General features: G+C 45.6%; 2 protein-coding genes across 4 annotated transcripts in view; one reads left to right on the top strand and one right to left on the bottom strand.

Annotated features, from left to right (window-relative positions):
* The window catches only part of LOC308152406 (peripheral plasma membrane protein CASK), a gene marked incomplete at its 3' end in the record, with an annotated part of 42,063 nt that overhangs the window by 6,172 nt on the left and 9,307 nt on the right, over positions 1 to 26,584 (top strand). For 2 of the 3 annotated variants that reach the window (XM_080525383.1, XM_080525382.1), the window contains exons 2-14: positions 6,420 to 6,532; positions 10,571 to 10,676; positions 10,959 to 11,036; positions 11,306 to 11,378; positions 16,504 to 16,606; positions 16,777 to 16,952; positions 17,855 to 17,977; positions 18,206 to 18,289; positions 18,426 to 18,525; positions 23,239 to 23,360; positions 24,395 to 24,472; positions 24,705 to 24,785; positions 26,233 to 26,421. In XM_080525383.1, coding sequence (XP_080381509.1) covers positions 6,420 to 6,532; positions 10,571 to 10,676; positions 10,959 to 11,036; positions 11,306 to 11,378; positions 16,504 to 16,606; positions 16,777 to 16,952; positions 17,855 to 17,977; positions 18,206 to 18,289; positions 18,426 to 18,525; positions 23,239 to 23,360; positions 24,395 to 24,472; positions 24,705 to 24,785; positions 26,233 to 26,421 — 1,426 coding nt within the window. Of the gene's footprint in view, positions 1 to 6,419; positions 6,533 to 10,570; positions 10,677 to 10,958; positions 11,037 to 11,305; positions 11,379 to 16,503; positions 16,607 to 16,776; positions 16,956 to 17,854; positions 17,978 to 18,205; positions 18,290 to 18,425; positions 18,526 to 23,238; positions 23,361 to 24,394; positions 24,473 to 24,704; positions 24,786 to 26,232; positions 26,422 to 26,584 lie in introns of all 3 variants that reach the window. The other variant, XM_080525381.1, reaches the window with a different exon arrangement.
* On the bottom strand, positions 12,801 to 15,628 carry gpr34a (G protein-coupled receptor 34a; the record flags this gene model as incomplete). Its single annotated transcript, XM_080526225.1, has 2 exons — positions 12,801 to 13,905; positions 15,621 to 15,628. The coding sequence occupies 2 exons, from the start codon at positions 15,626 to 15,628 to the stop codon at positions 12,801 to 12,803; spliced, it is 1,113 nt and encodes a 370-aa protein (XP_080382351.1).

The following is a 26,584-nucleotide window of genomic DNA, read 5'->3' as shown; positions in this document are numbered from 1 at the left end:
TCTCAGGGGACCCCACATTGCGTCGTGACCCCAAGTTTGGGAACTGCTGGCCTAAGTAATACATAGCCCGACACAACCTCAGCACAAATATTACATAACCTAACCATTATCGTTCTTTGCAAAACAGGTTTTCTCATCCTCTGGAGTGCTCTGGCCAACAGATCACCCCCACCAACAGGTCTAGTGTCATCTATTTCTACCCCAGCCCCAGATAAATACAAAGCTGACAGTCGGTCATCTTTTATGTATGCTTGTTATTTCACCATCCTCTGCTGCATTACTCCAAAGTTCTTCTCTTTACTTTCTTACCATTCTTTCTTTCTTTCTTTTTTTTCTTATTTTTTTCCATTTTTTATCCTGGGTAACAAAGTGTGTGGTCAGCTCAAAACAGAGCCCAGACACTAGAGAGTGTCTCTGATTTAGGCCTGTGCTTACAGGGGACTATGGGATGCTCTGGGCTTAGTCGAATCCACAAAGAGCAGAATCCGAGGTGATTTTAAGTTTGGGTTTCTGTTACGGGCACCAAAAAATAGTGGTTCTCAAGCGCGAACCAAAACGTAGAACAGTCACGTCGTCAGTGGGTGTGTCATATTCTAGGCTGCAGAGACCAGCAAGGAGGAAGTAGACAAAATCTAATCTAATCCATATCTAATCATTAGTGATCAAAAACAATATCAAAAGTGTCATTATTCTCTTTATCTTCCTCACATGCTCAGCAAACACACACACACGCGCGCGGACATGCGCGAACGCGAATTTCGTAAGCCATTTCTATTCCAGTAACGGAGCAGCTGATTAGTAAAAGAACGCATATAGAAAGTGTCTTTTGTTTTGTTTCACAGAAAATAGTGTTTATTTCAGATACTGTAGTGGAAGATATTATCCTCTTTCCCAGTGAAGTAGCCGCCATCTAGTTGTGAAATGTTTGTTTATCCCGCCCCTTCATCACCCAGCGTTGATGACGCGGATGGTTCAGGTTACACTGGTATGAACACGGGCTCGTTCGCCAGACAGCACCAAGGTTCGGAGGTTTCCGAATGCGAACGCGAACCGGCACGGTTCTTTGCCGGTATGAAAGCCCTACACATGGCTTTAACAAAGGGTCGTAAACCCTCCCCTCCCCTCCCCTAGCCCCCATAGTCAGGAGGGTCGTAAACCCTACCCTCCCCTAGCCCCCATAGTCAGGAGGGGGACCTTATAGCAAAAGGCAAACTATACAGTTTATACGGTTTATGTGTGCCAAAATCTACTACAATGGCGCTACGTGAGGACACAGGATTTCTAGACGTTATTTGCGTTGATGGCCTTCCATAGTGGAGAAGCGCCATCAGTAGCTCCGTGTGCTCGTCCAGACCAGGCGACACGGACATAAACTGATAACAAGTTCCGCCAACATTATATAGTGTTATATATATAACAACATCATATAGCGTTGTACAGTATATCTCAAAAGTGAGTACACCCTTTAGATTTTTGCAAATATTCTGTCATATCCTTTCAGGGGATAACACTATCTTAATGAAACTTTGATATAACTTAAAGTACTCAGTGTGCTGCTTGAATAACAGTATAGATTTATTGTCCATTGATCAGAGTGTAAATTCAACAGCTTCAGAGCGTGTTGTTGGTGGTATAATGGTACATGTGTGAACCCATTGAGGCTTTAACAGAGGAATATAGAGCCTAGGGCTCCCGGGCTTACAATGTCTGGCTTTTTCCAAAATGTCTGTTTTTCTTCACTGTTCTTCTTACCTCCCTACAAACTTTCCCTCCTCTTGTGTAAGGCAATCAATGTTCTGAAACGACGGTGTAGGTTAAAGCCACATGGCTGGGAGGCCTAATTGATTCCTTTCAGACAACAGTGCAGTGGTCCATAGTTCCTAGCCAGCCCCGTAACAGAGTTGGGACCACAGGAAGATGTGGGCAAAATCATGACAAATTCAGAACCGTTTGAATTGTAACCGTTCCATGAGCGTAACAAAAATGTTGTTCTCTTCAAGTAACGAGTCAAATTCGAGGAATGCCGGTCCTTCTGTTCCATCCCATCGAAACAAAATGTTGTAATTGAAGATCCATGGAATTGCGGTAGGTGAAAATAAGGGCTGCTTTTAATGCAGTGTGCTTTCAGCCTCTGGATATTGTCTTGTGAGAGTCATCTCAAACTCCCCGGTTCTCAGAGGTGTCCCAATCCAATGACATAGAGCAAGTCCTGCATCTCTACACAGCATATTGATAATACACTGAACAAAAATATAAACGCAACGCATTTGTTTTTGCTCCATTTTTTTTTTCATAATTGAAATCAAGACTTTTTCTATGTACACGAAAGACCTATATCTCTCAAATTTTGTTCACAAGTTTGTTTAAATCTGTGTTAGTGAGCACTTCTCCTTTGCTGAGATAATCCATCCACCTGACAGGTGTGGCATATCAAGATGCTGATTAGACAGCATGATTATTGCACAGGTGTGCTGTAGGTTGGTCACAATAAAAAGCCACTCTGGCCACAGATGTTGCAGGTTTTGAGGGAGCGTGTAATTGGCATGCTGACTGCAGGAATGTCCACCAGAGCTGTTGCCCCTGAATTGAATGTTCATTTCTCTACCATAAGCCGTCTCCAAAGTTGTTTCCGAGAATTTGGCAGTACATTCAACCGGCCTCACAACCGCAGTCCACGTGTAACCACGCCAGCCCAGGACCTCCACATCCGGCATCTTCACCTGCAAGATCGTCTGAGACCAGCCACCCGGACAGTTGATGCAGCAATTGGTTTGCATAACCAAATAATTTCTGCACAAACTGTCAGAAACCGTCTCAGAGAAGCTCATCTGTATGCTTGTCGTCCTCACCGGGTTCTTGACCTGACTGGAGTTCGTTGTCGTAACCGACTTCAGTGGGCAAATGCTCACCTTCGATGGCGTCTGGCTCTTTGGAGAAGTGTTCTCTTCATGGATGAATCCTGGTTTTCACTCTACCAGGCAGATGGCAGACAGTGTGTATGGTGTCATGTGGGTGAGCGGTTTGCTGATGTCAATGTTGTGAATAGTGGCCCATGGTGGTGGTGGGGTTACGGTATGGGCAGGCATACGCTAGGGACAACGAACACAGGTGCATTTTATTGATGGCATTTTGAATGCACAGAGATACCGTGACGAGATCCTGAGGCCCATTGTTGTGCCATTCATCCACCACCATCACCTCATGTTGCAGCATGATAATGCACGGCCCCATGTTGCAAGGATCTGTACACAATTCCTGGAAGCTGAAAACATCCCAGTTCATGCATGTACTGCATACTCAACAGACATGTCACCCAAGCATATTTGGGATGCTCTCGATCGGCGTATACGACAGCGTGTGTCGTGGAGTGGACCAACATTCCAAAGGTCACAATCAACAACCTGATCAACTCCATGCGGAGATGTGTTGCACTGCATGAGGCAAATGGTGGTCACACCAGATACTGACTGGAACCCCCCCCACCACACACACACACTAGGGATGCTCCGATTTATCGGCCACCGATTTAAATCGGCCGATTTCACTCCAAATGACTCGATCGGTGATCGGCAAAAATGGCCGATCGCAAAAACCATTTTCTTTTCTTTTTCTTTTTCTTTTTTTCTTCCTGGGGAAGACAGATAACTGAACAGAAAACATAGGAGGACGTAACAGTATGTAAACCATGAAGGCCACGTTTATGATGTCTTTTATACAGCCATATCGACTGACTTGGGCTTCAGGCCCTAACTGGGTGATAGGCCAGACCTTTACTATGCCATAAAAATGGGTCTGCGTTTGCTTGGTGCCTAATGGATCAAAACTTTTGTCTAAAAAGCAAAAAATATGTAGGCTATCCAGTCAGTAGGCCTACAGTTATGTCTTTTTTTTAAAAATCGGTATCGGTATCGGTTGATCTTGAGGAAAAAAATCGGTGATCGGTATCGGCCCCAAAAATCCAGATCGGAGCATCCCTAACACACACACACACAGAAATTTAAATGCATATCTATGAAATCCATAGTTCATTGCCTAATAAATGTCTCTTTTCACATCTCATATTCATGCTGTCTAATCAACATCTTGATATGCCACACCTGTCAGGTGGATAGATTATCTCGGCAAAGCAGAAGTGCTCACTAACACAGATTTAAACATTTGTGAACAAATTTGAGGGAAATAGGCCTTTTGTGTACAAAGAAAAAGTCTTAGATCTTTGATTTCAACTTATGAAAAATTCTATTTTTGTTCAGTGTAAGAAACCGGTTTGTCTTAATCAATGGCTCAAAAGCATGTACGGTAGGCCTACATCTTCTGCAACCATTCAGCTATTTGCCAGGTGCAGAATATCAACCTTGATTATCGAATGTAATCACTTTTTAGCCCACTTATTAGCCCTACAAACAGCTGGACACAAGGAAATAAAGAGAGAACCATCCTATTCTTCTGACCATTTTTTACATGACCACACACTGAGTAGTTATTGAGATCAGCGTCAGTCTGTCTGGGCATCCGGGACTGTCAAAGAAACAGGCAAAGATAAAAGCATTCTGGTTGTCTTTAAAGCGATTATTGTGCTGTAACTGTGCTCTGAGCCAAGGCCAGAGGTGCACATTTTAATTCAGTCCTCTAAATCAGAGGTAAGAGCCTGACCATGTTTGATAAAACACTAAAGAACAGCTGAATGGAGCGGGTGGATTACGTGCCAAACATCTTTGCTGGAGATTACCTCGTAGGAAGTCAACACCCTAATTCCTTTCTACCGATGTCTCACTATTTTTCTTCTCTCTTTTTCTTGGGCTGTTTCTGAATTTCTCTCTCTGTCTGTTTCTCTCTCTCTCTCTCTCTGCGTTTGAGTTCAGATCAGCAGTAAAGTGAGAGGAGGAGCTGCAGGTAATGGCTAGAGCTGCAGGGAGGTCATGAATGTGTATGAGAGTTCATGGGGGCCATGTGAGCACAGCTGTGCTTGTGTCATCAAAGCGCGCTGCCCTCCCTCTCGCTGCCCAAACACACGCTCCCTGTAGAGCACTATATTCTCGGGTAGAGAGGGGCCCATTTCCATTTGAACCAAGGGAATAAAAATAGCAATTCTTGAATGGAAAATGGTTACTAATCATCTGGGAGGATTTTTCAATTTGCCCCCAGAATTGACAGAGTTGAAATTGGATTGACCCCCAACCGTTGGTGAACACACCCCGGTCCCTGTCACGCTGTCATGAATGTAATCAGGAACTTCATTGGCACGCTCAGCTCACACTTATTAACTTGAGTGCGACAGTTGAGTTCTAGATGGACCTACCTGGTCACAAATCATGTGATGTGACATGTTGAAAAACCAAAAACCTCCATCTTTGTACGACCATCAAAAGTCTAGTACAATCTCTCTCTCTCTCTCTCTCTCTCTCTCTCTCTCTCTCTCTATCTCTCTCTCTCTCTCTCTCTCTTTAATGAGAAAAGCAGCTGGCTTAGGGCTTCTCTAACCCCACGAGAAAAGGGTGTGTTTGTGTGTGTGTGTGTGTGTGTGTGGGGGGGGGGTCGCCTACTGCCTGGCTTATTGAGAACTCATCGGAAGGATATTTCCTTTAGTTTATGGGGTCATCATAGAACCTACTCTCCACCTTGCCCCCCCATGTGACCCGCACCCAGAGCTGCATGGGTTAATCATTAAAGCCGAGGAGAGGGAGGCCCACACCGGTGTCGCTTCTCCCCATATCGGTTGTTGTTCATAAACCATGTAGGCGTATTACTATTTTCATGAATTCAAAACTTATTTTAGTTATTGATGAGCGTTGAATCCCTCCTACTGGCTATTCGTGTTTAGTTAAACTAGCCTGTCTCTATGTCTCTGTCACGGTCTTAAAGATAAGGCGATACTGAGCGGGACAGCTGGGGGGTTTAGGTAGGGGTTTGCGTGCAAGCATGCGTGTGTGTCAGCTTTTTTTTTTTGGTGCACGTATGTGCAATACATGTGTCTGCACACACACACCCATGGTTGTCAATCCCACAGTCTACTGGGTTTTTGTGACCTTGCCCAGTCCGCTACCCATCTGCCCAAAACCATTACCGCCCCCCCTTCAAGGTCCCTGCCATGCCGTTCCTCCCTTCTCCAGGCCTCTCTGATAGGGCTTTTATTTGAGCCTTTACAGCTGCAGGGCTCACCGCTGCTCTGTAATTCCCCAGGCAGAGGCGTGGAGGCTAGGTTACGTAGCTAACCGCCGACCACGAAATCCTGCATTATGTTCCTCCAAATAGCCAGGACCTCCATCCTTTCCAGGGCTGTGCCAGGCCCGTCCACTGTTCATGGGTCTTGGGTAATAATACACTCCTGCTTTACAGGTGTCAGTTCAGTGAAGTGTGGAACTCCAGGCAGGTGTGAGTGTGTGTGTGTAACTCACTGTGTTTTGTTTTATCTCTTCCAGGGGTCCCTTCAGTGTGGTGCGGCGATGTATCAACAGGGACACAGGGCAACAGTTTGCAGTAAAGATCGTAGATGTGGCCAGTTTCACCTCCAGCCCTGGTCTCAGCACAGAGGGTAAGGAGCACACACGCACGACGCAACACACAGATCACGCACCTCCAGGTGACACCACTGCTGCGTCTGTACGTGTGTGTGGGTGTGTGCGTGGGTGTGTGTGTGTGTGTCTGTGTGTGTGTCTTAAGCACTGATGCGTACCATTGTGAGCCATGTGGTTTTGTGCTGTATCGTGTGTGTGTGTGTGTGTGTGTGTGTGTGTGTGTGTGTCACACTGTGATGGCAGTGCCCTGGCTTTTGGCGTTCGTGGTGTGCCATCTGTGAAGCTCCGGTCAGAGCTGAGCCCAGGAGCCAAGGACAGGAATTACAAGGAAATGGGGAAAGAGAGTGAGGGGGGGAAGGAGGGAGAAGGAGAGAAAGGGACAGAAGGGGAGGAGATGCAGTTAAATCTGAGGGTGAATCTGAGAGATTTTGATCAGACGTAGAGAGAGAAAGGAAAAGAGAAATGCCATGGTCTGATTTCCCACCCTGCTGAAGTTGGCTACCATTCAGGCGCCCCCTCATGGATTTTAAAGTATTGGATTTGTTAAAGCTTGGCAAGAGGAAGCCCACTATGTTTTCTTACACCAGTCCATAGCTTGGGGGTGGGAGGATAGGAAATTGGACAGCAACCGATATATGTGCATACAAGAGAAAAAGCTTCATGACAATCTGTTGTTGAGACTGTCTCAGGAAAAAAAAAGTGAGAGTGATTCTGTGTGCGCGCCCGCATATGAGAGGATGAACAGAAGATTAATCACGTAATAAAAGAGGTGCAGTGTCGGGTAAATGGAGAGAGTCTGTGAAATAACTCAATAAAGATTGAGGGAGAGAATGTGGGTGTGAGTGAATGAGACAGAGACCGAGACAGAGAGAGACAGAGATTGCAAAAAAGCAAAGATATCCACAACGGACAGAATGTCAGTTTCATTAAAAGTTCTCGGCACCAGAAGAAAAGGCAAGTAATATAACCCCTCATATAAAAGGCAGTAATTATAACCCTAAAGAACGGTTATCTAACAAACGGCGACATCACTGCGCGCTATACATTTTTTGGGGGGGGAGATCTATGATCTTCTCAGATCTCTAGGGCTAGGGGAGTGGGCAATCCAAGTGGCTTTCACCACCTGTCTCAGTGGTCTAAAACGGCCTTTCCTCCTTGTGTTCTGTCCAGTGTTGCCAGATTTGGCATTTTGGTATTCCCGCCCAATTGGGCTACGGTACTTATGATCACACTGGGCGGTTTTTAGACTGTGGTTAGGCTGGAAAACAACCCCATCTGGCAACACTGGTTCTGTCCTGATTGGAGGAACACAGAGCAGGTGTAATCAATATGGGGTGGACGCCTGATGGTCACCCGCCTTCAGCTACCCAGTTTTTTTCTCATCAGTGAGGAGGAGGAGGAGAAGAAGAAGGAGAAGCCAGTCCAGATGCACTCCGATATCTCCCTCCACTCCTGCCTTGGGTTGTAAAAAATGTGTAGTTAACAAGAAAGAGACAGAGCCTGTTTGTTAATTGTGTGCAGTGACATTTTCAGTAGAGGCTGACATATTCATTGGGCAAATGGATAGTCGTGCACACGGAGAACACCCTGAAGTCCAGGAGGGTGTAGCCTAACACAAGCTGCAGATAGAAATGTACTGTGTAGATCAGGTGTGAGAATAGGGAGATATTTTATACATTGTATTTCTACCTATAACATGACAAGAGAGGGAGAGAATGAATGAAGGAAGGAAGATAGACTCTATCCCTGGGTCTTGCATAATGAAACTCATCACAACCCACCACACACACACACACACACACACACGTTCCTCGCCTAGGCAACGGACTTCCAGATTGAAGGGAAGTGTGTAAATGAGGTCTTTATAGGGTGAGCTGCTAAACAACAGCTCATTGTGTCTGGGTCCAACTCCAGACTAGGCCTCTAGTGCCACATCAATCCTGAATGTTCTACGTTCTCTTCATATTCTCTGATGTGTGCGTGTGTGTGTGTGTGTGTGTGTGTGTGTGTGTGTGTGTGTGATTTACCCTGGCTACAATCCAACTTCTCCCCTGCAAACGTGTAGGCCTACCCTTCCATGTTAATATCCTTCTGATTATGTGTGGCGAGGGGGAAGAGAGAGGGAAACAAAAACGAATGCCAGGGGTATTTCCTTTTGTCTTAACTTCCTGTGCTGCTCAGTGTGCCAACTAGGTCACTGCGGAGGAGAAGAGGTCAGGAATAAGGGGGGATTAGGAGGCGGACATGCCTCTTTAGAGGGAGGGAAAGAAGGAAGGAAGGAAGGAATATGTGTTCTGAGTAGAAGAGAAGTAGTAAAATGAAATGAAGGGAGGAAATGAGAAGAGAGGACAAAGGGTGCATCTCAGTAGTCTAAAGTGGCTTTCTCTCCTCCTTCATCTGCACTGATCTTGAAAAGCACCGAACGAGTAACAGCAACATGACGGAAACCTCACAAGTGACTTAATTATCCTGTTCTTTTAGTTCAGATGAAGGAATGGTGACCAGGACAGAAGAGAGTGAGATTATTGAGAGTGACTCACCCGTTAGATGAAAATTGTTCAATGGAAAGAATTATTATCTGTATTAAATCTCCCCTGTTTTCAATCAATATTAGATTTTCTATGAGTGAGTATTCCAGGGAGGGGCCACAGCGCTGCCATTCATCTTTTCTCGTTGGCACTTAATTGATCAAGTCACTGAGTGGCCAAAGCAGCCTGATGAATAGTAAATGGTAAATGGACTGCACTTACAGTATATAGCACCTTATTCCGAAGTGCTTTATAATGGCCTCTCATTCACCCATTCATGCACACATTCACATGGCGGCAAGCTACCATGCAAGGAGCCGGCCCGCTCATTGTGGTTCAGTGTCTTGCCCAAGGACACCTCGACACGCGGCCAGCTGGGGATCGAACCGCCGACCTTTCAATCATTGGACGCACAGCCTGTCACACACTTGGGATGCTTTCATTAGGTAGCCTACTAGGCAAATAGAAAACCTTTGCAATCAACCATTGGAAAGTTGGAAAATCGCAAATCCATCTGCCATGATACTTTGACATGTCCTAAATGGACTGACTTATGTAGCGCCTTTATCCAAAGCGCTTTACAACGGCCTCTCATTCACCCATTCACACACACATTCACACACCAATGGCGGCAAGCTACCATGCAAGGTGCCGGCCCGCTCACTGGGAGCAATTTAGGGTTCAGTGTCTTGCCCAAGGACACTCTGACATGTGGCCAGCCGGGGCTCGAACCGCCGATCTGCCAACCTTGCGATCATTAGACAGCAGCTCTCCCTCCTGAGCCACATCCGCCCCTACGTAGCCTACTAGGCAAATAGAAAACCTTTTCAAACAATCATCGGAAAGTTGTCCTCTAATCAGATCAGTGGAGATGAAGGAGAGGTAGTCACTGTCGTCTTCAGAGATGCACCCAGGGTCTGGGGCCGCGGGGACCAGAGTTGAGCGATCACTCCCTTTCACAGATAGGACGGACCGCAGTAGCTGGCAAGGTGTAAGCAACACAGTTCTCACAGTGCAGCTAACACCGCTCCAGTCCTGTCAGGTCTGTGAAGGGGAGTGAACCAGGGCAGATTGGAGGGAACAACTTTCTGGAATGGAGCACACAGACCTGCACTAGGCCTTACTAATAGTGGTTGCCTGGTTTGAGGTACTGTGTTGCCCCCTCTAGTGGTAGTACTGTGAGGCTACACAGGAGGAACTCTCCTAGTATCTATCTAATAATAATAATAATAATAATAATAATAATAATAATAATAACTTAGATTTATATAGCGCCCTTCTCAGACCCAAGGACGCTTCTAGCTGTACCAGATAATGCAGTATGTCAAGTATGCCGGTTTTTGAGAAAAAAAAAGATTTTTTTTTGTCTGAAATGATGATGATAAGAGTGATATATAGTGGGAAGTTCGGCCAATGTTTGAGCCTGAGCCACCACCACAATTACCAAACTTTTTTTATTTTTATTATATGTCTCAGGGAGGAAACTAATGTGTTTTGATATCCTTTCCTGTCTCTTTCCCCTCCCAGACCTGAAGAGAGAGGCCAGCATCTGTCATATGCTGAAGCACCCCCACATTGTGGAGCTACTGGAGACCTACAGTTCAGATGGCATGCTCTACATGGTCTTTGAGTTGTAAGTCTGCTTGGTTCTTCTGGCCATTTTCTCTAGAAAGATCCAATCTAGAATTGTCCCGGTTAAAGTACTGGTTAAGAAATATTTTCTTAATACTTGATTTGTGATTTTATACCAAAAAGGAATGTCCTTTTTTTTCTTATTATTTGATATGGTTTTCTGTCCTGAATTGCATGTGTATATTTGTCTTACTTTTTCCTCTTGATTTGATGACACCACCCCTCCATGTTCTCTTGCGTCCCTCCCTCCCTCCCTCCCTCCCTCCCTCTCTCTCCGACACAGTATGGATGGAGCGGACTTGTGTTTTGAGATTGTGAAGAGGGCCGATGCCGGGTTTGTCTACAGTGAAGCAGTAGCAAGGTATATACACACACAGATACAAAGCCACACAGTACAGAGGTCGTACACAAAGGTGTAGCTACAATTTGTCACACACACTCGCACACAAACAGTGCACATTTTAAAAAAAATGCACATAATGTAGCTACAGGAACACACACTTACTTAATAACATCAGACACACACACACACAGCTTTCTAGAGTGAGCTCTCTAAATCAAGTGGGATTGTTCCCTAAAGTCCCCTTCTTCCTTCTCTCTCTACCTCTCTTACTTTCCTTCAACTTCAAGCCACTACATGAGACAGATCTTGGAGGCATTGCGATATTGCCACGACAACAATGTGATTCACCGTGACGTGAAGGTAAGACCCTCGGTCTCCAGGTAGCAGAGTTATCATAAACGTATCTATATCTATTTGACATGCATGAGCAGCTGCCCCATAGCCCTCTGATGACTTGCTAAGCTAAGCATGATGGCCTGGGCCAATGCCCTTGTTGGAGACCAAATGCTGCAAGTTATCTTGAAGGGCCAGTAGGTGGCACTCTACTCTTCTCTCGGTTTAAGGAGACTCTAATTCCCTGCTACACAGTTATGCTCGGCAGATGGTCCCTCCCAGGGACTATGAACAGGTTTTGTGAACAGAACTTGGATTTCAGCTCAATACATGACTTTTGAATTGGCAGTCAGCTGAACAACGGACAGTCAGTCAGTCAGTTAAATATCTGATTCTTGGTTAGTGTGGTGGGGGGGATTTAAGGTCTCTGTGGATTAGTGTGGAGTGTTAGGGGAAACCCTAATTTGATAGGACGGACAGACCAGGAATCCGTGATTACCATGGGATTAACCATCACACACAGGTCTCCAATACCAGACCAGATGGAGCGAGCCAGACCCTGCCCATGGGCGTCATTGGCCAGACACTGTCAGTCCTGTTCCATTACTTTAGTCTGATGGACACAAAGGCACATTTGGCATTCCCAGAGGGGATAAGAGGGAGCTTGTGCGTGTCTGCTAATGTTAGAAGTGCGCATGTGTATAAATGCTGGTGACTCAAGGTTCAAAGTCAGTTTAAGAGTGTGTGCTGTGTGTATATCGTCTTTGCACGCCTGTGTGTAATAGACAGCAGCAGCAGTAGTAGTAGTAGTAGTGCTAGTGCTAGTGCTAGTGGTAGTAGTTCATTCCACCAGTAGAGGGGGTCCTGTGTTTGGCTATCAGTAATTCAGAGCAGTCTTCTCACAGTTCTCCTACATCAAATACTGTACATTATGTCAAAATAATTTGTGCAGTGCTTATTTAAACTTTGTTTTCTCTTTTTGCACACGAAACACACAGTTTCCAAGTCCCAAGCTGACATCCCATGTGTATTTTAAACATATTTATTCTTTGTAATTATAGATGGTTAGTTTAATGCCACAGATATACAATATTAGTTCACAAACACTACAAAGTAAGAGCATATGCGTTGACTGTATTTTATCACTTTTACCGTGGTAATCTTGTCTTGTTCTTGTTAGGTAATTACACACTGACTTACTCTCGTCGTTAACCTCAGTTTATGATAGACATTACAATCATCTCTAGATGCACTGACTGACGTGAGGTTTAGGCCTACGTGCTGTTAGCTAGCTGTTAGCTAGCTGTTACCCCGGTGTCAGATATGTATGTCCACTCGACAAATGTTGAATCATGTCCATGAAGTTTATTTGTTATGATCCATAAACCACATCTCCATGTCCGGTGGTCTCAACGTACAGTACACCTCTGTCTGATTCAGTTTAAAACCTCATTGCTGGCTGGCAGGTAGGGCCGCGGCCAAGCCTCTGTGGAGGCTGGATGTAATGAGGCAGGAGGCTGACCCTGGGCGTATGGGGGAGGTCAGAGATAGAGAGGGTCTTCTGAACTCTGTGGAGCTGTTGGACGTCCCGTCGTTAAGGAAGTGTAGCCGGTTGCCGAGGCGGTCGCCGAGGGCGCGCATGGCGGCTTTGCGCACCGAACCGGACAACAGGAAGTACATGACTGGGTCCAGGCAGCTGTTGAACGCGGAGAACAACAGCATCACCTCATTGGTCCGGTCCACCAGGCGCAGGTAATCGCAGGAAGGCGATTGGCTGAGCTGGGAGAGGACGTAGATGGGGCGGAAGGTGTGGTAGGGCCCGAAGCAGACGGTAAACAGGAAGAGCACGAAGAAGGACTTCTTGGCGGCCCGGCCGTAGCGTTGCGCGTTGGGGAGGTCCGGCTTGTCCCGCGAGACCCTCAGGAGGCGCGTGGCGATCTTACTGTACGAGACCACCAGCAGGACGAAGACGGCCCAGAACAGGACCACCAGAGCTACGTTGAAGTAGGCCTTGCCCTTGGCCCCACGTCTCTGCTTGTACTGGAAACACTTCCCCGGCTCCTCGTTGCCCTCCGACATGAAGATCATGGGCACGGCCGCCACCAGCGAGAGCCCCCACAGTGTCCCGCACGCCACCCAGCTCCACCCGCCCCCCCTCAGCCTCCTGGCCATGCCCCTCCCGGCCCCCACCCTCCCCCGCAGCTTCACGTAGCGGTCCAGGCTGATCAGCCCCAGGAGGGTGATGCTGATGTACATGTTCATGTAGAACAGGTTCCCCACCACCTTGCAGGCCAGCGGGCCCAGCACCCAGCGGTTCCCGTTGGCGTGGTAGAGGACGCGGAAGGGCAGGCACCCCAGGAGCACCAGGTCGGCCACGGCCACGTTGATGAGGAAGACCCGCACCGAGTTGCGGCGCGAGTGGAGGAAGAGGAAGACCCAGAGGGCCAGGAGGTTGCCGGCCAGGCCGAAGAGGAAGAAGAGGGAGTAGAGGAAGGCCAGGGGGAGGCGCAGGGCACCGTCGTCCAGGAGGCAGAGAGTGTGGTTGGGGGAGGGGCTGAAGGAGGAGGAGGAGAGAGGGTCAGAAGTTGAGGGGAAGGGGAAAGAGGAAGAGAAGAAGAGGGGGGAGGAGGAGGAGGATGAGGATGAAGTCGAGTCGGAAAGGGGGAGGGAGGAAATGGAGAAAGGGAAGGAGGAGGTATTGGGCGAGGAGGTTGAGAGGGGAAGCGAGTCGAGGGGGGAGAGAGTTGTCATCGTGTCCAGAGTGGGGTGTCAATCTTCAGTTCTGTGAAAGAGAGAGAGGCATGAATGCAGACTACTAATTTAACTGCAGTTGAGTGCTAATGTGGTTTGCATCAAGGCGCCGCCTCAAAACCACAATTAGAAATGGAGTAAGTGCATTTAGACATGAGGATGTGATTTTTGTATGTGTTTGTGTTACGGGAAGAGAGAGAGAAAGAGATGGTATGAGCGTTCGACACACACACACACACACACACACACACACACACACACACACACACACACACACACACACACACACACACACACACACAGTAGGGATTGACATTTAAAAAAAAATCTGAATTTACTGATGATTTTAGTTTTTACTTGTATAATAATTACAAAAATAAAATAAACAGTGCAAACAGCGATGAAAGGAAAATGACTTGAGTTTAAGCAGTCAGCCAAACCATCAGCCAGATATGGGAGTCTATCAGAAAGTGTATCCGCAGAACTACATTTGGCTAATAGAAGCTACTGAAGCTGCGGAACTAAATCAGTCCAGATAGTCAGAAGCACAACCGACTTTAGAGTAACTGCTGATTCTGTCAGGAGTCAGGAGCAGCAAAGATGTGTGATCTGGGTGTGTGTCTGTGTGTGTCTGTGTGCGTGTCTCTGTGTGTGTAAGAAGAGAGGTATAACCCGAATTTACATGGCAGTTATTATTTATTGGAATCAGTGAATATAAACTGATAGTCTATTGCATTTGGTGATAACTTTGTTGCTAGCCGGTATTCCCTCATCCCCTCTGCAATTAGTAAAAAAAAAAAAGAAAAAAATCATGTTAAGTTACAGCCTTTTAGGGAACGAACGCGTCACGTTTAAAATATTTCCAGCTGTAAAAGTCTGTGCTCCCGCTCCAAAGCTGGAGCCTAGAGAGTGTACAGTAGATGCGTGAGACAAAACTATTCACCGTTTATTGCCCGCAATGGACTCATTTGACCACTCACTGACTTTGTGTCACAGCCATAAAGCAGCCTAGCGTATCTACGTTGCAAAAAAACACTAGCAAGCATGTTTATAATTTACAGTTGTTGGTTCTCTGGTTAAAGATCGAGTTTTAACATGTGTTCAAGTACCAGAATAATCATGCCCGTTTCTAACACACACACACACACACACACACACACACACACACACACACACACACACATGTTTGGATTAAGAAAGAAACACTCACTCTCCAAATTCCTCCCATTCGCTATATTGTCCAGCTGCAGCTTGAGGTTGTGTTTTACCCTTGAGGTTTTGTGTGAGTTGGCAGTATCCTTTCACCCATTGAAACGCCCTACTCTCTTGTCCAAATAGCTCTGCTGGTCTTAACAACTTATTTTCCCCTCATTCTTTTTCTCTCCCACTTGTTTTGTACCTCTCTATCTCTACATCCCCAGCTCTTTTCCTCTTGTGTGCTTGTCCAATAAGTCTGCGTCTGTCTGTTCCTCTGCCTCTTCCTCTTTCTCATCAGCTATGCTCTGCTCTCATCCCCACCTCCCCATCACAGCTGTGAGCAGACTCCCCTAAACCCCCCCCCCCCCCCCCCCACTACACAGGAAATGCAGTTGGGGCGAAAGTAAGGGTTGAGGACACCGTGACCACCCCCCCCCCAACCCTCACATAGCGCTAACCTCCTCCTTTTCTTCTCACGCTCTCCTTCACCCCCCCCCCCTTTACCACCTCTTCTTTATACGCTCCTTATGCCTCTCCCCTTCATTTGTCCTTCTCACGTTTCTCTCGTGTCTCACTCCTCCTTCCTCTGTCCCCCCTTTACCTCCTCTATTTCTCCCCGTCCGTCTCTTTTTCTTCTTTCTGTCTTGGCCCTCCTTTCTCTCCCTCCGGAATTGTTCATCCTCTCCTTTCCTCTCTTTCTGGTGGTCTGTATCTCTCTGTGCCCCTGGTTTTTCTCCTCCTCCTTCTTTTCGACTTTAATTCAGCGAGTGTCTTTAAAAAAATAAAATAAAAGTTAAATAAAGCTGCAACCCTTTCGCCCTTTTGCCTCTTCTTACATTACATCTGGTTTTAGGCACCACACTGTTGACTCTGAATCAGAAATGTGTGGTATACAAGCACTAAGGGGAAGTACTGTGGGAGATGATTGATGCGAAGTAAAGCCAACGGCTATATGCCGTCCATTTTTCGACCATCTTTCTACTGGCTTAATGAAGGCCAAGCTGGTCCATCAGACCTTTCAGGCCTTTGGGAGGAAGTATCTGGGAACAAGACTACCTTGTCCCTGGCTTGCACTTTTCTGTTGACACGTTTTGTAATTACATTTAATGATCTCTCTCTCTCTCTCTCTCTCTCTCTCTCTCTCTCTCTCTCTCTCTCTCTCTCTCTCTCTCTCTCTCTCTCTCTCTCTCTCTCTCTCTCTCAGCCTCACTGTGTGTTGCTGGCCTCTAAGGAGAACTCTGCCCCAGTCAAGCTAGGGGGGTTTGGAGTGGCCATACAACTGGGGGAGTCTGGTCTTGTGGCAGGAGGTACTGTGTGTGTGTGTGTGTGTGTGTGTGTGTGTGTGTGTGTGTGTGGTTTTGCTTCTTTCTAGATTGTGTGTGTGTGTGTGTGTGTATGCATATGTTGCCCTCTCTTTCTCTCTGTAACGTGTGTAACTGTGTAACACACACTAACAAACACACTGGTCTTCCCCCAGGCCGGGTGGGTACACCCCACTTCATGGCCCCCGAGGTGGTGAAGAGAGAGCCGTATGGTAAGCCCGTAGACGTCTGGGGTTGCGGGGTCATCCTCTTCATCCTCCTCTCTGGCTGTCTCCCCTTTTACGGGACCAAGGAGCGTCTCTTCGAGGCTATCATTAAGGGGAAATACAAGGTAGTAGTTGATTTTCCAAAATGCCTTCCCTCCCCCCTCGAAACACACACACACACACACACACACACACACACACACACACACACACACACTCAGCGGATGTGAAACCATTTGTTGCTGATTATTCTATTCTATTCTATTTGACCACAATATTGAGTTGGACAGTTGCCTCGTACAATCATAAGGAATAAATAGATGATCAAAGATTAAATTACTTGAATGAATGTAGCTTACAAATGTTTATTAATGCGAGAATATACACTAGGCCTACTTCACACATATTTATAGTGGATGTACTGGTGGTATGAGTAATTATCCCAGACAGCCGACAACTGCTACCCGTTATGATCAAATGAGTGTCTATTTTTGCATTTGCCCACTTCCATTGACATGTCTACTGACACTCCCATTAACTGCCCTGCCTATCTGGGTGCATAAGTTTGTGTTGTTTGGGCCAGGCCCACTTTGCGGTGACGCTAAATTACCAAAACAGTCTTTGACGTTTATGCTTTCAGTGGTGCGGAGTGCTCTTTAGTGTTAGCAAATTGGAGGCCATTGTTTGTACGTCCTTGTAAAAAAGAAAAAAAGTAAACGGCCATTGTCCGAACACGACACCAGATTTCCAGAAAGAGCTTTATTTGGACCGAAGTGGACTGAAGGTTCTCTATCACGTGATCTCATTCCTTTATCGCTACCCGTTTGTCATAGCTATTTAGCACGATTTTGAAACTGAAATCTACAAACCGGACCTTTTAAAAGTCAACATCGTACCGTGGCGATAAGCCCTCAGGTGACCACCGGGACAGGCGCTAACCGGAATGGTGACCCTGGTTGCAGAGGCCTTACCCCCATCTGAGAGCGTGTGTGTGTGTGTCTGTGTGAACTCCCCCGCTCCTGTCTAGATGAACCCGCGCCAGTGGAGCCACATCTCAGAGAGCGCCAAGGACCTGGTGAGGCGTATGCTGATGCTGGACCCCGCTGAGAGGATCACCGTCTACGAGGCCCTCAACCACCCCTGGCTCAAGGTAGGGGTTACTGATGCATACACACACACACACACACACACACACACACACACACACTTCTGCATATGAAATAATTTGACTGGTACATTTTGTGGGTTTGTGTGAACGTGTGTGTTATTCATCTGCTATTGTGTGTGGTATCTAGTTATTTGCGGTGTGTGTGTGTGTGTGTGTGTGTGTGTGTGTGGTATTCATATCTTTATGTGTGTCTTTGTGTGTCCTCTTCAGGAGAGGGACAGGTATGCCTATAAGATCCACCTGCTAGAGACAGTGGAGCAACTTAGGAAGTTCAATGCCAGGAGGAAGCTCAAGGTAAGCACAAACACACACACACACACACACACACACACACACACACATGCTCACAAATACAGATGCACTCGCAATATGCTTGTGTTGTTTTCAGTATTTGCTTGATTTCTTAGTTTTTCCTTGTTTCGTGTCCTAGGGGGCGGTACTGGCTGCTGTCTCCAGCCACAAGTTCAACTCCTTTTATGGAGACCCCCCAGAGGAGCTCCCTGACTTCTCTGAAGACCCCTGCTCCTCGGGTAAGCACCGCCCCCTCGGTCAGACCTGTGTAGGTGCTATGTTTTTTTTCCATAGAAACTCAAAACCGAGCAAGCGTCAGGGCAACATGACTATGACTCTCTCTTGCTTTCTGTAGCAGTATCTGTGGTTTGCATTCTCCCAAGGGCACTCTCACAGCACACGCTGGACAATGTTGTGTATGTTTGGCTTCTTTTAGGTACTTAAATGTAATCTTTATTTTCAAGTTTTGTCCCTTTTGAGATCATTGAAAATGTTCTGTCTGCTGAACTGTCCCTGTAGTGCCATAGCATTTTCAATCATCACATTACATTTATCTGAATTGCAATTATGACTTTAAAAAAATAAGTTAACCTTTAGAAATGATGATGAGGATAATAAGTTCAGTTGTCATGGCATTTTTGTAAGAAGCAAGCTTCACCATCAGCCCATTTCCTTGTAATCAGGTGACATTTCTCTGACACCACACACCACCATTGCACTCTCGGAGTAGTGAGTCTTCTGGCTTCTGGCTTCAGAAGCGGGTCTTCTGTATAGTCTCTCTGTTGCCGTCTGAACAAAACGGTATCTTTTTAGAATTCCCTCCTGATTTGTTCAAAGGAAACAGAAGTTGCCTAATGGACTCACTTCCCTGTCTCAGTCCGCCATTTTCACTTCCTAAGGATATAGCTGTGGGAGGCACTGACGGTCAATCTATTCCTATCTGTCTCATAATCACACTGGATATGACTCCACAAGTGGCCATGGGAAGAATTGTACAAACAATCAAGGTTCAAATTAAAACACTCACACGTGTTGTAAGCCCGTTCTTGCTATCTTCCAGAATCTCTTGTTCTTACAAGAACATACCTATAAGATCATACCGGCAAAAATGCAAGAACGTTGGGTGGTTACATTTGAAACATGTAGTTACGGTACATTTGAAACACTTCGGTGTCTGTAATGAAACAAAGCTTACAGTTTATTTCTGCCTAAAATCATTAGTATAATCAAGATTACAGTGTGTTATGTAGCTAGATGCTAGAAGCTAGTAGCTAGTGGCTAGAAGTATGGCATGGCTAACATTATTGATCATGATATCAATATCCCCTCAGACGACACACCCTACTATCCTCTTCATGCCATGTTATTTCTAACAGTACAATTATGTATTTCTATATTTGTATTTATATTTTTCTATGTGTCTGTGTATGTGTATGTGTATGTGTATGTGTGTGTGTGTGTGCCTGTGTGTGCCTGTGTGTGTGTGTTTGTTTGTGTGTGTGCCTGTGTGTGCCTGTGTGTGCCTGTGTGTGCTTGTGTGTGTGTGTCTGTGTGTATCTGTGTATCTGTGTATCTGTGTGTGCCTGTGTGTGCCTGTGTGTGCCTGTGTGTGCCTGTGTGTGCCTGTGTGTGCTTGTGTGTGTGTGTCTGTGTGTGTCTGTGTGTGTCTGTATGTGCCTGTATGTGTGTGTTTCTGTGTGTTTTTTTTCCCATCTAAATTGCACCTTTGCCACTTTAGCGAGATGCCCACAGGTTAAAACTCCTTCTATAGTCAACTGAACCTCACCATCTCTCTGTAGATGTGGCTGCTTTTGCTTACTTTCTCTTTTTCTCTCTCTTCCGCTTTCTCTTGTTTGGCTCCTACTCCCCTCCTACACTTTCTTTCTTTTTTTTTCTTTTCGGTTTCTTTCGCCTGGTCTCTCCATCTAAACTCCCTCTCTCTGTCGTCTCGTTGTACTGCTGCGCTCCCTCTAGGAATGCTAGCCGCTGAAAGTAGGTATCCCTTAGTTAGCCTCCTTGACGTGACCTCATCATGACATCATCACCACCTGTTAACCTAATCCTCACCCCCTGTCGTAGCGCTCAGGACGACTATGTCCTCGTGCTCTGAAAATGGTTCCTTCTCTGCCTCCTCCCACCGTTCACTCCTTTCCCTCTGAGGGACCACTGATTTGGAACAAGAGTATATGACAGCAACAGAGGAAATGACGACATGTTTGAGTGCTTATTTAACGGCTATTATTAGTGTCTGCTGCTTATTAACTGTTATTAGACAGTTTGTTCAACATGATTAAACGGTTTAGGAATAATATTATAAACAATTTCTTCAGGTTTCACGGCTGTATTTTTTTTTACATTCACCTTAAGAATGACCAGTAATGTAATCCTGTACAGACCGATACGTTAATGAATAAATGACGAACAATGGTTATAAGCTATTTATAAGCTGTCCTCAAAGGAAGGTGTTCCTCACCTGTACTGTCTTCCTAGATCAGTGGCCACCTTGTCAGAGGTTGCCGTTTGAGGTACAAGTAACTCTTAACCACAGATTTAGGAACAGATTACCCCCCCCGCCAACACCCTAACCTGGGAAAAACAATGACAAAACAATCTGACCCTGAATCAGTGGTTTGGGTGGCAGCTTCTACCCACTTCTAGGTGACAAAGGAAGGAAGCCATTCCGGAGCATTGAGATGTAACATTTGTGATGTCACTCACCACCAATAGCCAGTGAGCTGGCTGTGTGCCTGGCATGGGGGTGCGCTGATTTCCTTTTTGATCCAATCATGCTCATTGTCACTGCAGCGTGCAACACGGTCTGCACTCATGGCTTGTCCTGGGAAGACAAACTGAACACTAAAGTGCTCAGTTGGACATTGTGCTCTCAAACTTCTGTCTGTGTCTGCAGAGTTTTTATGGTATAAGAATGTTTTGTGATCATGCAACGCCTCTCTTAATTGCCTCCAAGAGGATGCAATTATTCTATTCTACTGCGTTCTATTGAATCTAATTGGGGGAAAAGGCATGGTAGCATTTTATTGGTAGGTCTGCTTATAACGGCCTATTTTAATTCATAGGACTTGTAAATATTATGTCGTACCATAGGGATCATTAGCAACAAGGTCTGTTTATTTACCTAATTGAATAGTCAAAAGTAAAATCCTAAATACATTTTTCAGCCACAGAGCTGCTCTGGGTGGAAGGACAATCCATGATTTTTAAAAGTGATCGTTTTAAACATATTTTCAAGCTACGTTGTTTAGAAAGATGTTGTTAACAAACAATGAAGTAAAACAACATTATATTTGACGGTAAGACAGTTGTAAGCTTACAAGACATTTACTAGTCATGTTCTTCGGGAATGAATTGAAATTACTATTGGAACAGCATAACAAATCCCAGACTGTCTTTAACAAGACTACAACACATAATGTAGTAATTGTTTTATATGCCGTTTATAAGCACACCTTCCATTTTTTTTTTTTTTTAGGAAATATCCTTTGAAACAATAGACGTTTGTGTAAACTTAATTCATTCAGTCATTCATTCAGTCAGTTCTCATATAGTCTTGCATATAAACTTGAGTCGTCCTAATGGGTCATTTCACTCATAAATCATGATTGTTGTATTTTTCCTTGTCAGTCTGCCATTAGTATGGTTTCTAAATACCATTACATTACAAGCCTCATTGACGGACGGATTTGAACCCAGGTCTCCCACAAGACATCTGGACATCCAGAGTGTGAGGGTGATACTTTCCAGGTCTCCAGCAGGTCTACCGCTACACCTCTAATAACAAGCTTCTAGTCACTTCCTGGAAAAGTCATGTCAACTTGGCATTAAGACATAAAAGAAAAGAAAATACATTTTGGGACCATATCAACGGTGGGCTGATGAGAAATATACTCGAAAAATACTTCAGAGTCAAATACCTGTTTAATCTCAGTGATAATTCACTTCACAATAAAAATGTATGTCAGACATTTTCAGACTTCAAAAGTAGTCTAATGTTGACTTGAATCCATGTCCCAAGCTATGTATATTGTCAACTCCAAATGGACAGGATAGATGAGCACCATCTAATTTCATCACTTCAGTTCAAATAGTGCCCATAGTTCAAATAGTTTCCCATTCATTTGGCATTGAGACATATGTGACAGCAGCTGGTGAAAGGGGGAACAGGTCAGCACCAATCAAAATGTTCAGACTTTTATTCTGAAAAATGTAAATAAATGTCAACGTTGTTGCATTGCAAAGTTTTGGCTTGGCTAGCGAGCGTGTCATTGGTTTTCAACAACGTTGAAATTTAATAACATTTTTCTGAATAAAAGTCTGAACATTTGGTCGGTTGACGACTTGTTTCCCCTTTCACCAGATGCTGTCACATATTGCTGAGTCTACACATCTACACAGAATACTTGGGACCTGGACTCATCATGTCAATGTACCACATTTGAGGTCTCTGAACAAACTAGCAAACTTGGATCTTTGGGGCTGAACTGTTAATTAAATATTTGAACTAACCCATCATATATGACATTCATATACATGACCATAGGGTATGGTTTAATTAATCTAATCGCTTGCAATGTACTGCATGTGTGTGTGATGCAGCAGGTACACTGGGCTGAAACCGTTTCTGGAGTCACCTGTGTGTGTGTGTGTGTGTGTGTGTGTGTGTGTGTGAGAGAGAGAGAGAGAGAGTGTGAATGTGTGTGTGTGTGTGTCTGATGTGATTAAGTAAGTGTGTGTTCCTGTAGCTACATTATGTGCATTTTTTATTTGTTTGTGTGTGACAAATTGTAGCTACACCTTTCCTCAACTGTGTGGCTTTGTATCTGTAGGAACTTAACCTTTATGTGTAGAACCTCTTAATGTGTGTTATAGGTAACACGTGTGTGTGTGTGTGTGTGTGTGTGTGTGTGTGTGTGTGTGTGTGTGTGTGTGTGTAGGAGCAGTATCCCAGGTGTTGGACAGTCTGGAGGAGATTCACGCGCTGACAGACTGCAGTGAGAAGGATCTGGATTTCCTTCACAGCGTCTTCCAGGACCAGCACCTGCACACACTGCTGGACGTGAGTTAGCCACACACACACACACACACACACACACACACACTTAAACACACTCTCATGCGCACACATTCACATGCGCAAAATTGTAAACTTGCACAGGCCTCATCACCTGCAGTTTCACCTCACGCCCACTAGGTGGCCATTTGACCCAAGGAAACAGTGGTACACACACACACACACACACACACACACACACACACACCTTACCACATCTAGACACATGGCAAAACTTGATAATAAAGGGGGATTCAAACATAATGATAATCTGGGATTTGAACAACATCAACAAAGTGAGAGTGGAGAAATATAAGCCCTCTCATATTCATAGAGCTTTGGTTAACTGACCATCCATGAGATCAAAATGATAGTTTTAACCATGCTTAACAAATTACATTGTTTACAAACAAATGGAGTAAAGCAAGCCTATATGTTGGGTTATGATGGTGCAAGCCAGTTGAACTATGCTAATGTGGCATTTATAAGTTATATTCTTCAATACTCAATGGCTATATACTGAATCATATCATTCATTTAAAAGTCCAAAGAATTGTGGTTCCAGATTGGTCTTTTAATCCTTGTGAATGACCTGTTTGTGTCTGTCTCTCTCTCTGTGCGTCTGTCTCTGTCTATCTGTCTGTCTCTGTCTCTCTCTCTCTGTGCGTCTGTCTCTGTCTGTCTGTCTGTCTCTCTCACTGTGTGTCTGTCTCTGTCTGTCTGTCTCTGTCTCTCTCTCTGTGCGTCTGTCTCTGTCTGTCTGTCTCTGTCTCTCTCTCTGTGCGTCTGTCTCTGTCTGTCTGTCTCTGTCTCTCTCACTGTGTGTCTGTCTCTGTCTGTCTGTCTGTCTCTGTCTCTCTCTCTGTGCGTCTGTCTCTGTCTGTCTGTCTGTCTCTCTCACTGTGTGTCTGTCTCTGTCTGTCTCTGTCTCTGTCTGTCTGTCTGTCTCTGTCTCTCTCACTGTGCGTCTGTCTCTGTCTGTCTGTCTCTGTCTCTCTCTCTGTGCGTCTGTCTCTGTCTGTCTGTCCGTGGTGTTGCAGCTCTATGACAAGATCAACACCAGGTCGTCCCCCCAGATCAGGAACCCTCCCAGTGATGGAGTGCAGAGAGCCAAAGAGGTGACCCCCCACCCCCACCCCCACCCTCTCCCTCTCTCTCTCTCCTTCTCTCTCTTCCTATTTACATTTATGAAGTACTGTAGGCTAGTAAATTATAAGTGATACAATGAATTATCACGTTTACTATGAGTATTATTACTATTATTAGCCAATGATATGAAGGGATAAAAACAAGTTGTTATACACTATACACTATTGCACTTGTTACTGATTGATGTCTCTCTGGCTCTAGGTACTGGAGACGATCTCATGTTACCCAGAGAACATGGAGGCCAAGGAGCTGAGGAGGATCCTCACACAGCCTCACTTCATGGTGTGATATCTATATATCTATGTATCTATCTATTTACAAACACACACACACACACACACACACACACACACACACACACACACACACACACACACACACACACACACACACACTCCACATACATTTAACAAAGGACTCCCCGGGCCTGGATTAAAAGTGGCAAGGAGAAACCTGTGTGTATAGGTGTGTGTGTGTGTGTGTGTGTGTGTGTGTGTGTGTGTGTGTGTGTGTGTGTGTGTGTGTGTGTAGGTGTGTATGCAAGAAGTGGGTCCCAAGTGACAGCAAAGCTCCTTAGCATCCATAACAGACCACATTGGAGGGAGGGTGGGGTGTGGATGGAGTGATCGGAGCAGCAGGATGGATGAAGGGAGGGGGGAGGGAGGGAGGGAAGGAGGGGCTGTCAGGTATTGCAGGAAGGGTTATTAGAGAAAGGCTGTTGGTACTGGTCAGGTCAAGACGGGAGGAGTCACTACTGGGAGCACTGGGGAAAATACTGGTGAGCCACTGGAAGACAAGGGTGGAGACTGGGAACTGACTGGGAAACAACTCGGTTTTCTTCCTTTTTAGAAATTACTTCAGTGGTGAAAGGTAAAGACACTGTTCTTGCTTTGTCCTTATTCAGTGGTTTATGGTTTATAAACAACTCAAAGCACTAGCGATGTTTTTGCTCGTTTATCAGTGTGGGTGTGGCAGGTCACGTTTGGGCAGAATTCTGGGCGGTTTTGTACGAATTTGGTGCTAGGAAATGATTGACATCTCTTTCTCACCTCTCTATGTGTCGGAGTCTCTTCCACTTAGAGGAGTGTGCTCCATCCTCTTACCTCTGCTTAGTCGCTGACCCAGTAGGTATTTTTGACCCGTCACACATGGCGTCAACTCAACACATCTCATTCTGCTGCTGTGGGCTAAAATAAGCCTGTTTAGAATGACAACATTACAAACATTTATTCAATATAGTTTACAGTATAAAACAACAACAACAACAACAACAACAAAAACCTATCTGCGAGGCTGTTTGTAGGTGGACAGGGAGTATACATTCCCCATCATGTTGAATATCTAGTTTTTCTGCTTGTGCCGACATCCACGGGCGCAGCCGAACTCGTCCCATTCGATTGTCCCTGCTGACACTGTTTCAGAGATGTGCGGGGCTTGTCTGGACCATTATGCTAGGCTCCTCTCTCTTCTTTTGATGTTATTGCTCTGTGTGCATAGTGTGGTGGGGTAGGGGGTGACGACGCTTACTGACACAATCGGTGGTGGCGGAAAGAGGATTAGTGTAAGCCATGCTCTCTGTTTGCTGACCAGACCTGAACTGACCTCACACACACACACACACACACGTCCCTCTGTTTCTGACAATTGCTGTTGTCCTTAGCGGCACGCTCTCACACTTTCTGTGTGTGTGTGTGTGTGTGTGTGTGTGTGTGTGTTTGTGTGTTTGCAGGCCTTGCTGCAGACCCACGATGTGGTGGCCCATGAGGTGTACAGTGACGATGCCCTGAGGGTGACCCCCCCGCCCACCTCACCCTACCTGAACGGGGACTCGCCAGAGAGCACCAACGGAGACATGGACCTGGAGAACGTCACGCGAGTACGCCTCGTCCAGTTCCAGAAGAACACTGACGAGCCTATGGTAGGTATACACACACACACACACACACACACACACACACACACACACACACACACACACACATACACACACACACACACACACACACACACACACACACACCTCCTGGCATACATATACTAACAGTCACACAAACACACAGATCCCAGGGGGTTGCGCCTTG

The sequence above is a fragment of the Nansenia antarctica genome (genome assembly GCF_963989245.1).
Source record: "Nansenia antarctica genome assembly, chromosome: 3".
In the NCBI taxonomy this organism is placed as follows: domain Eukaryota; kingdom Metazoa; phylum Chordata; class Actinopteri; order Argentiniformes; family Microstomatidae; genus Nansenia; species Nansenia antarctica.
This window is presented reverse-complemented; position numbering and strand designations above follow the sequence as displayed.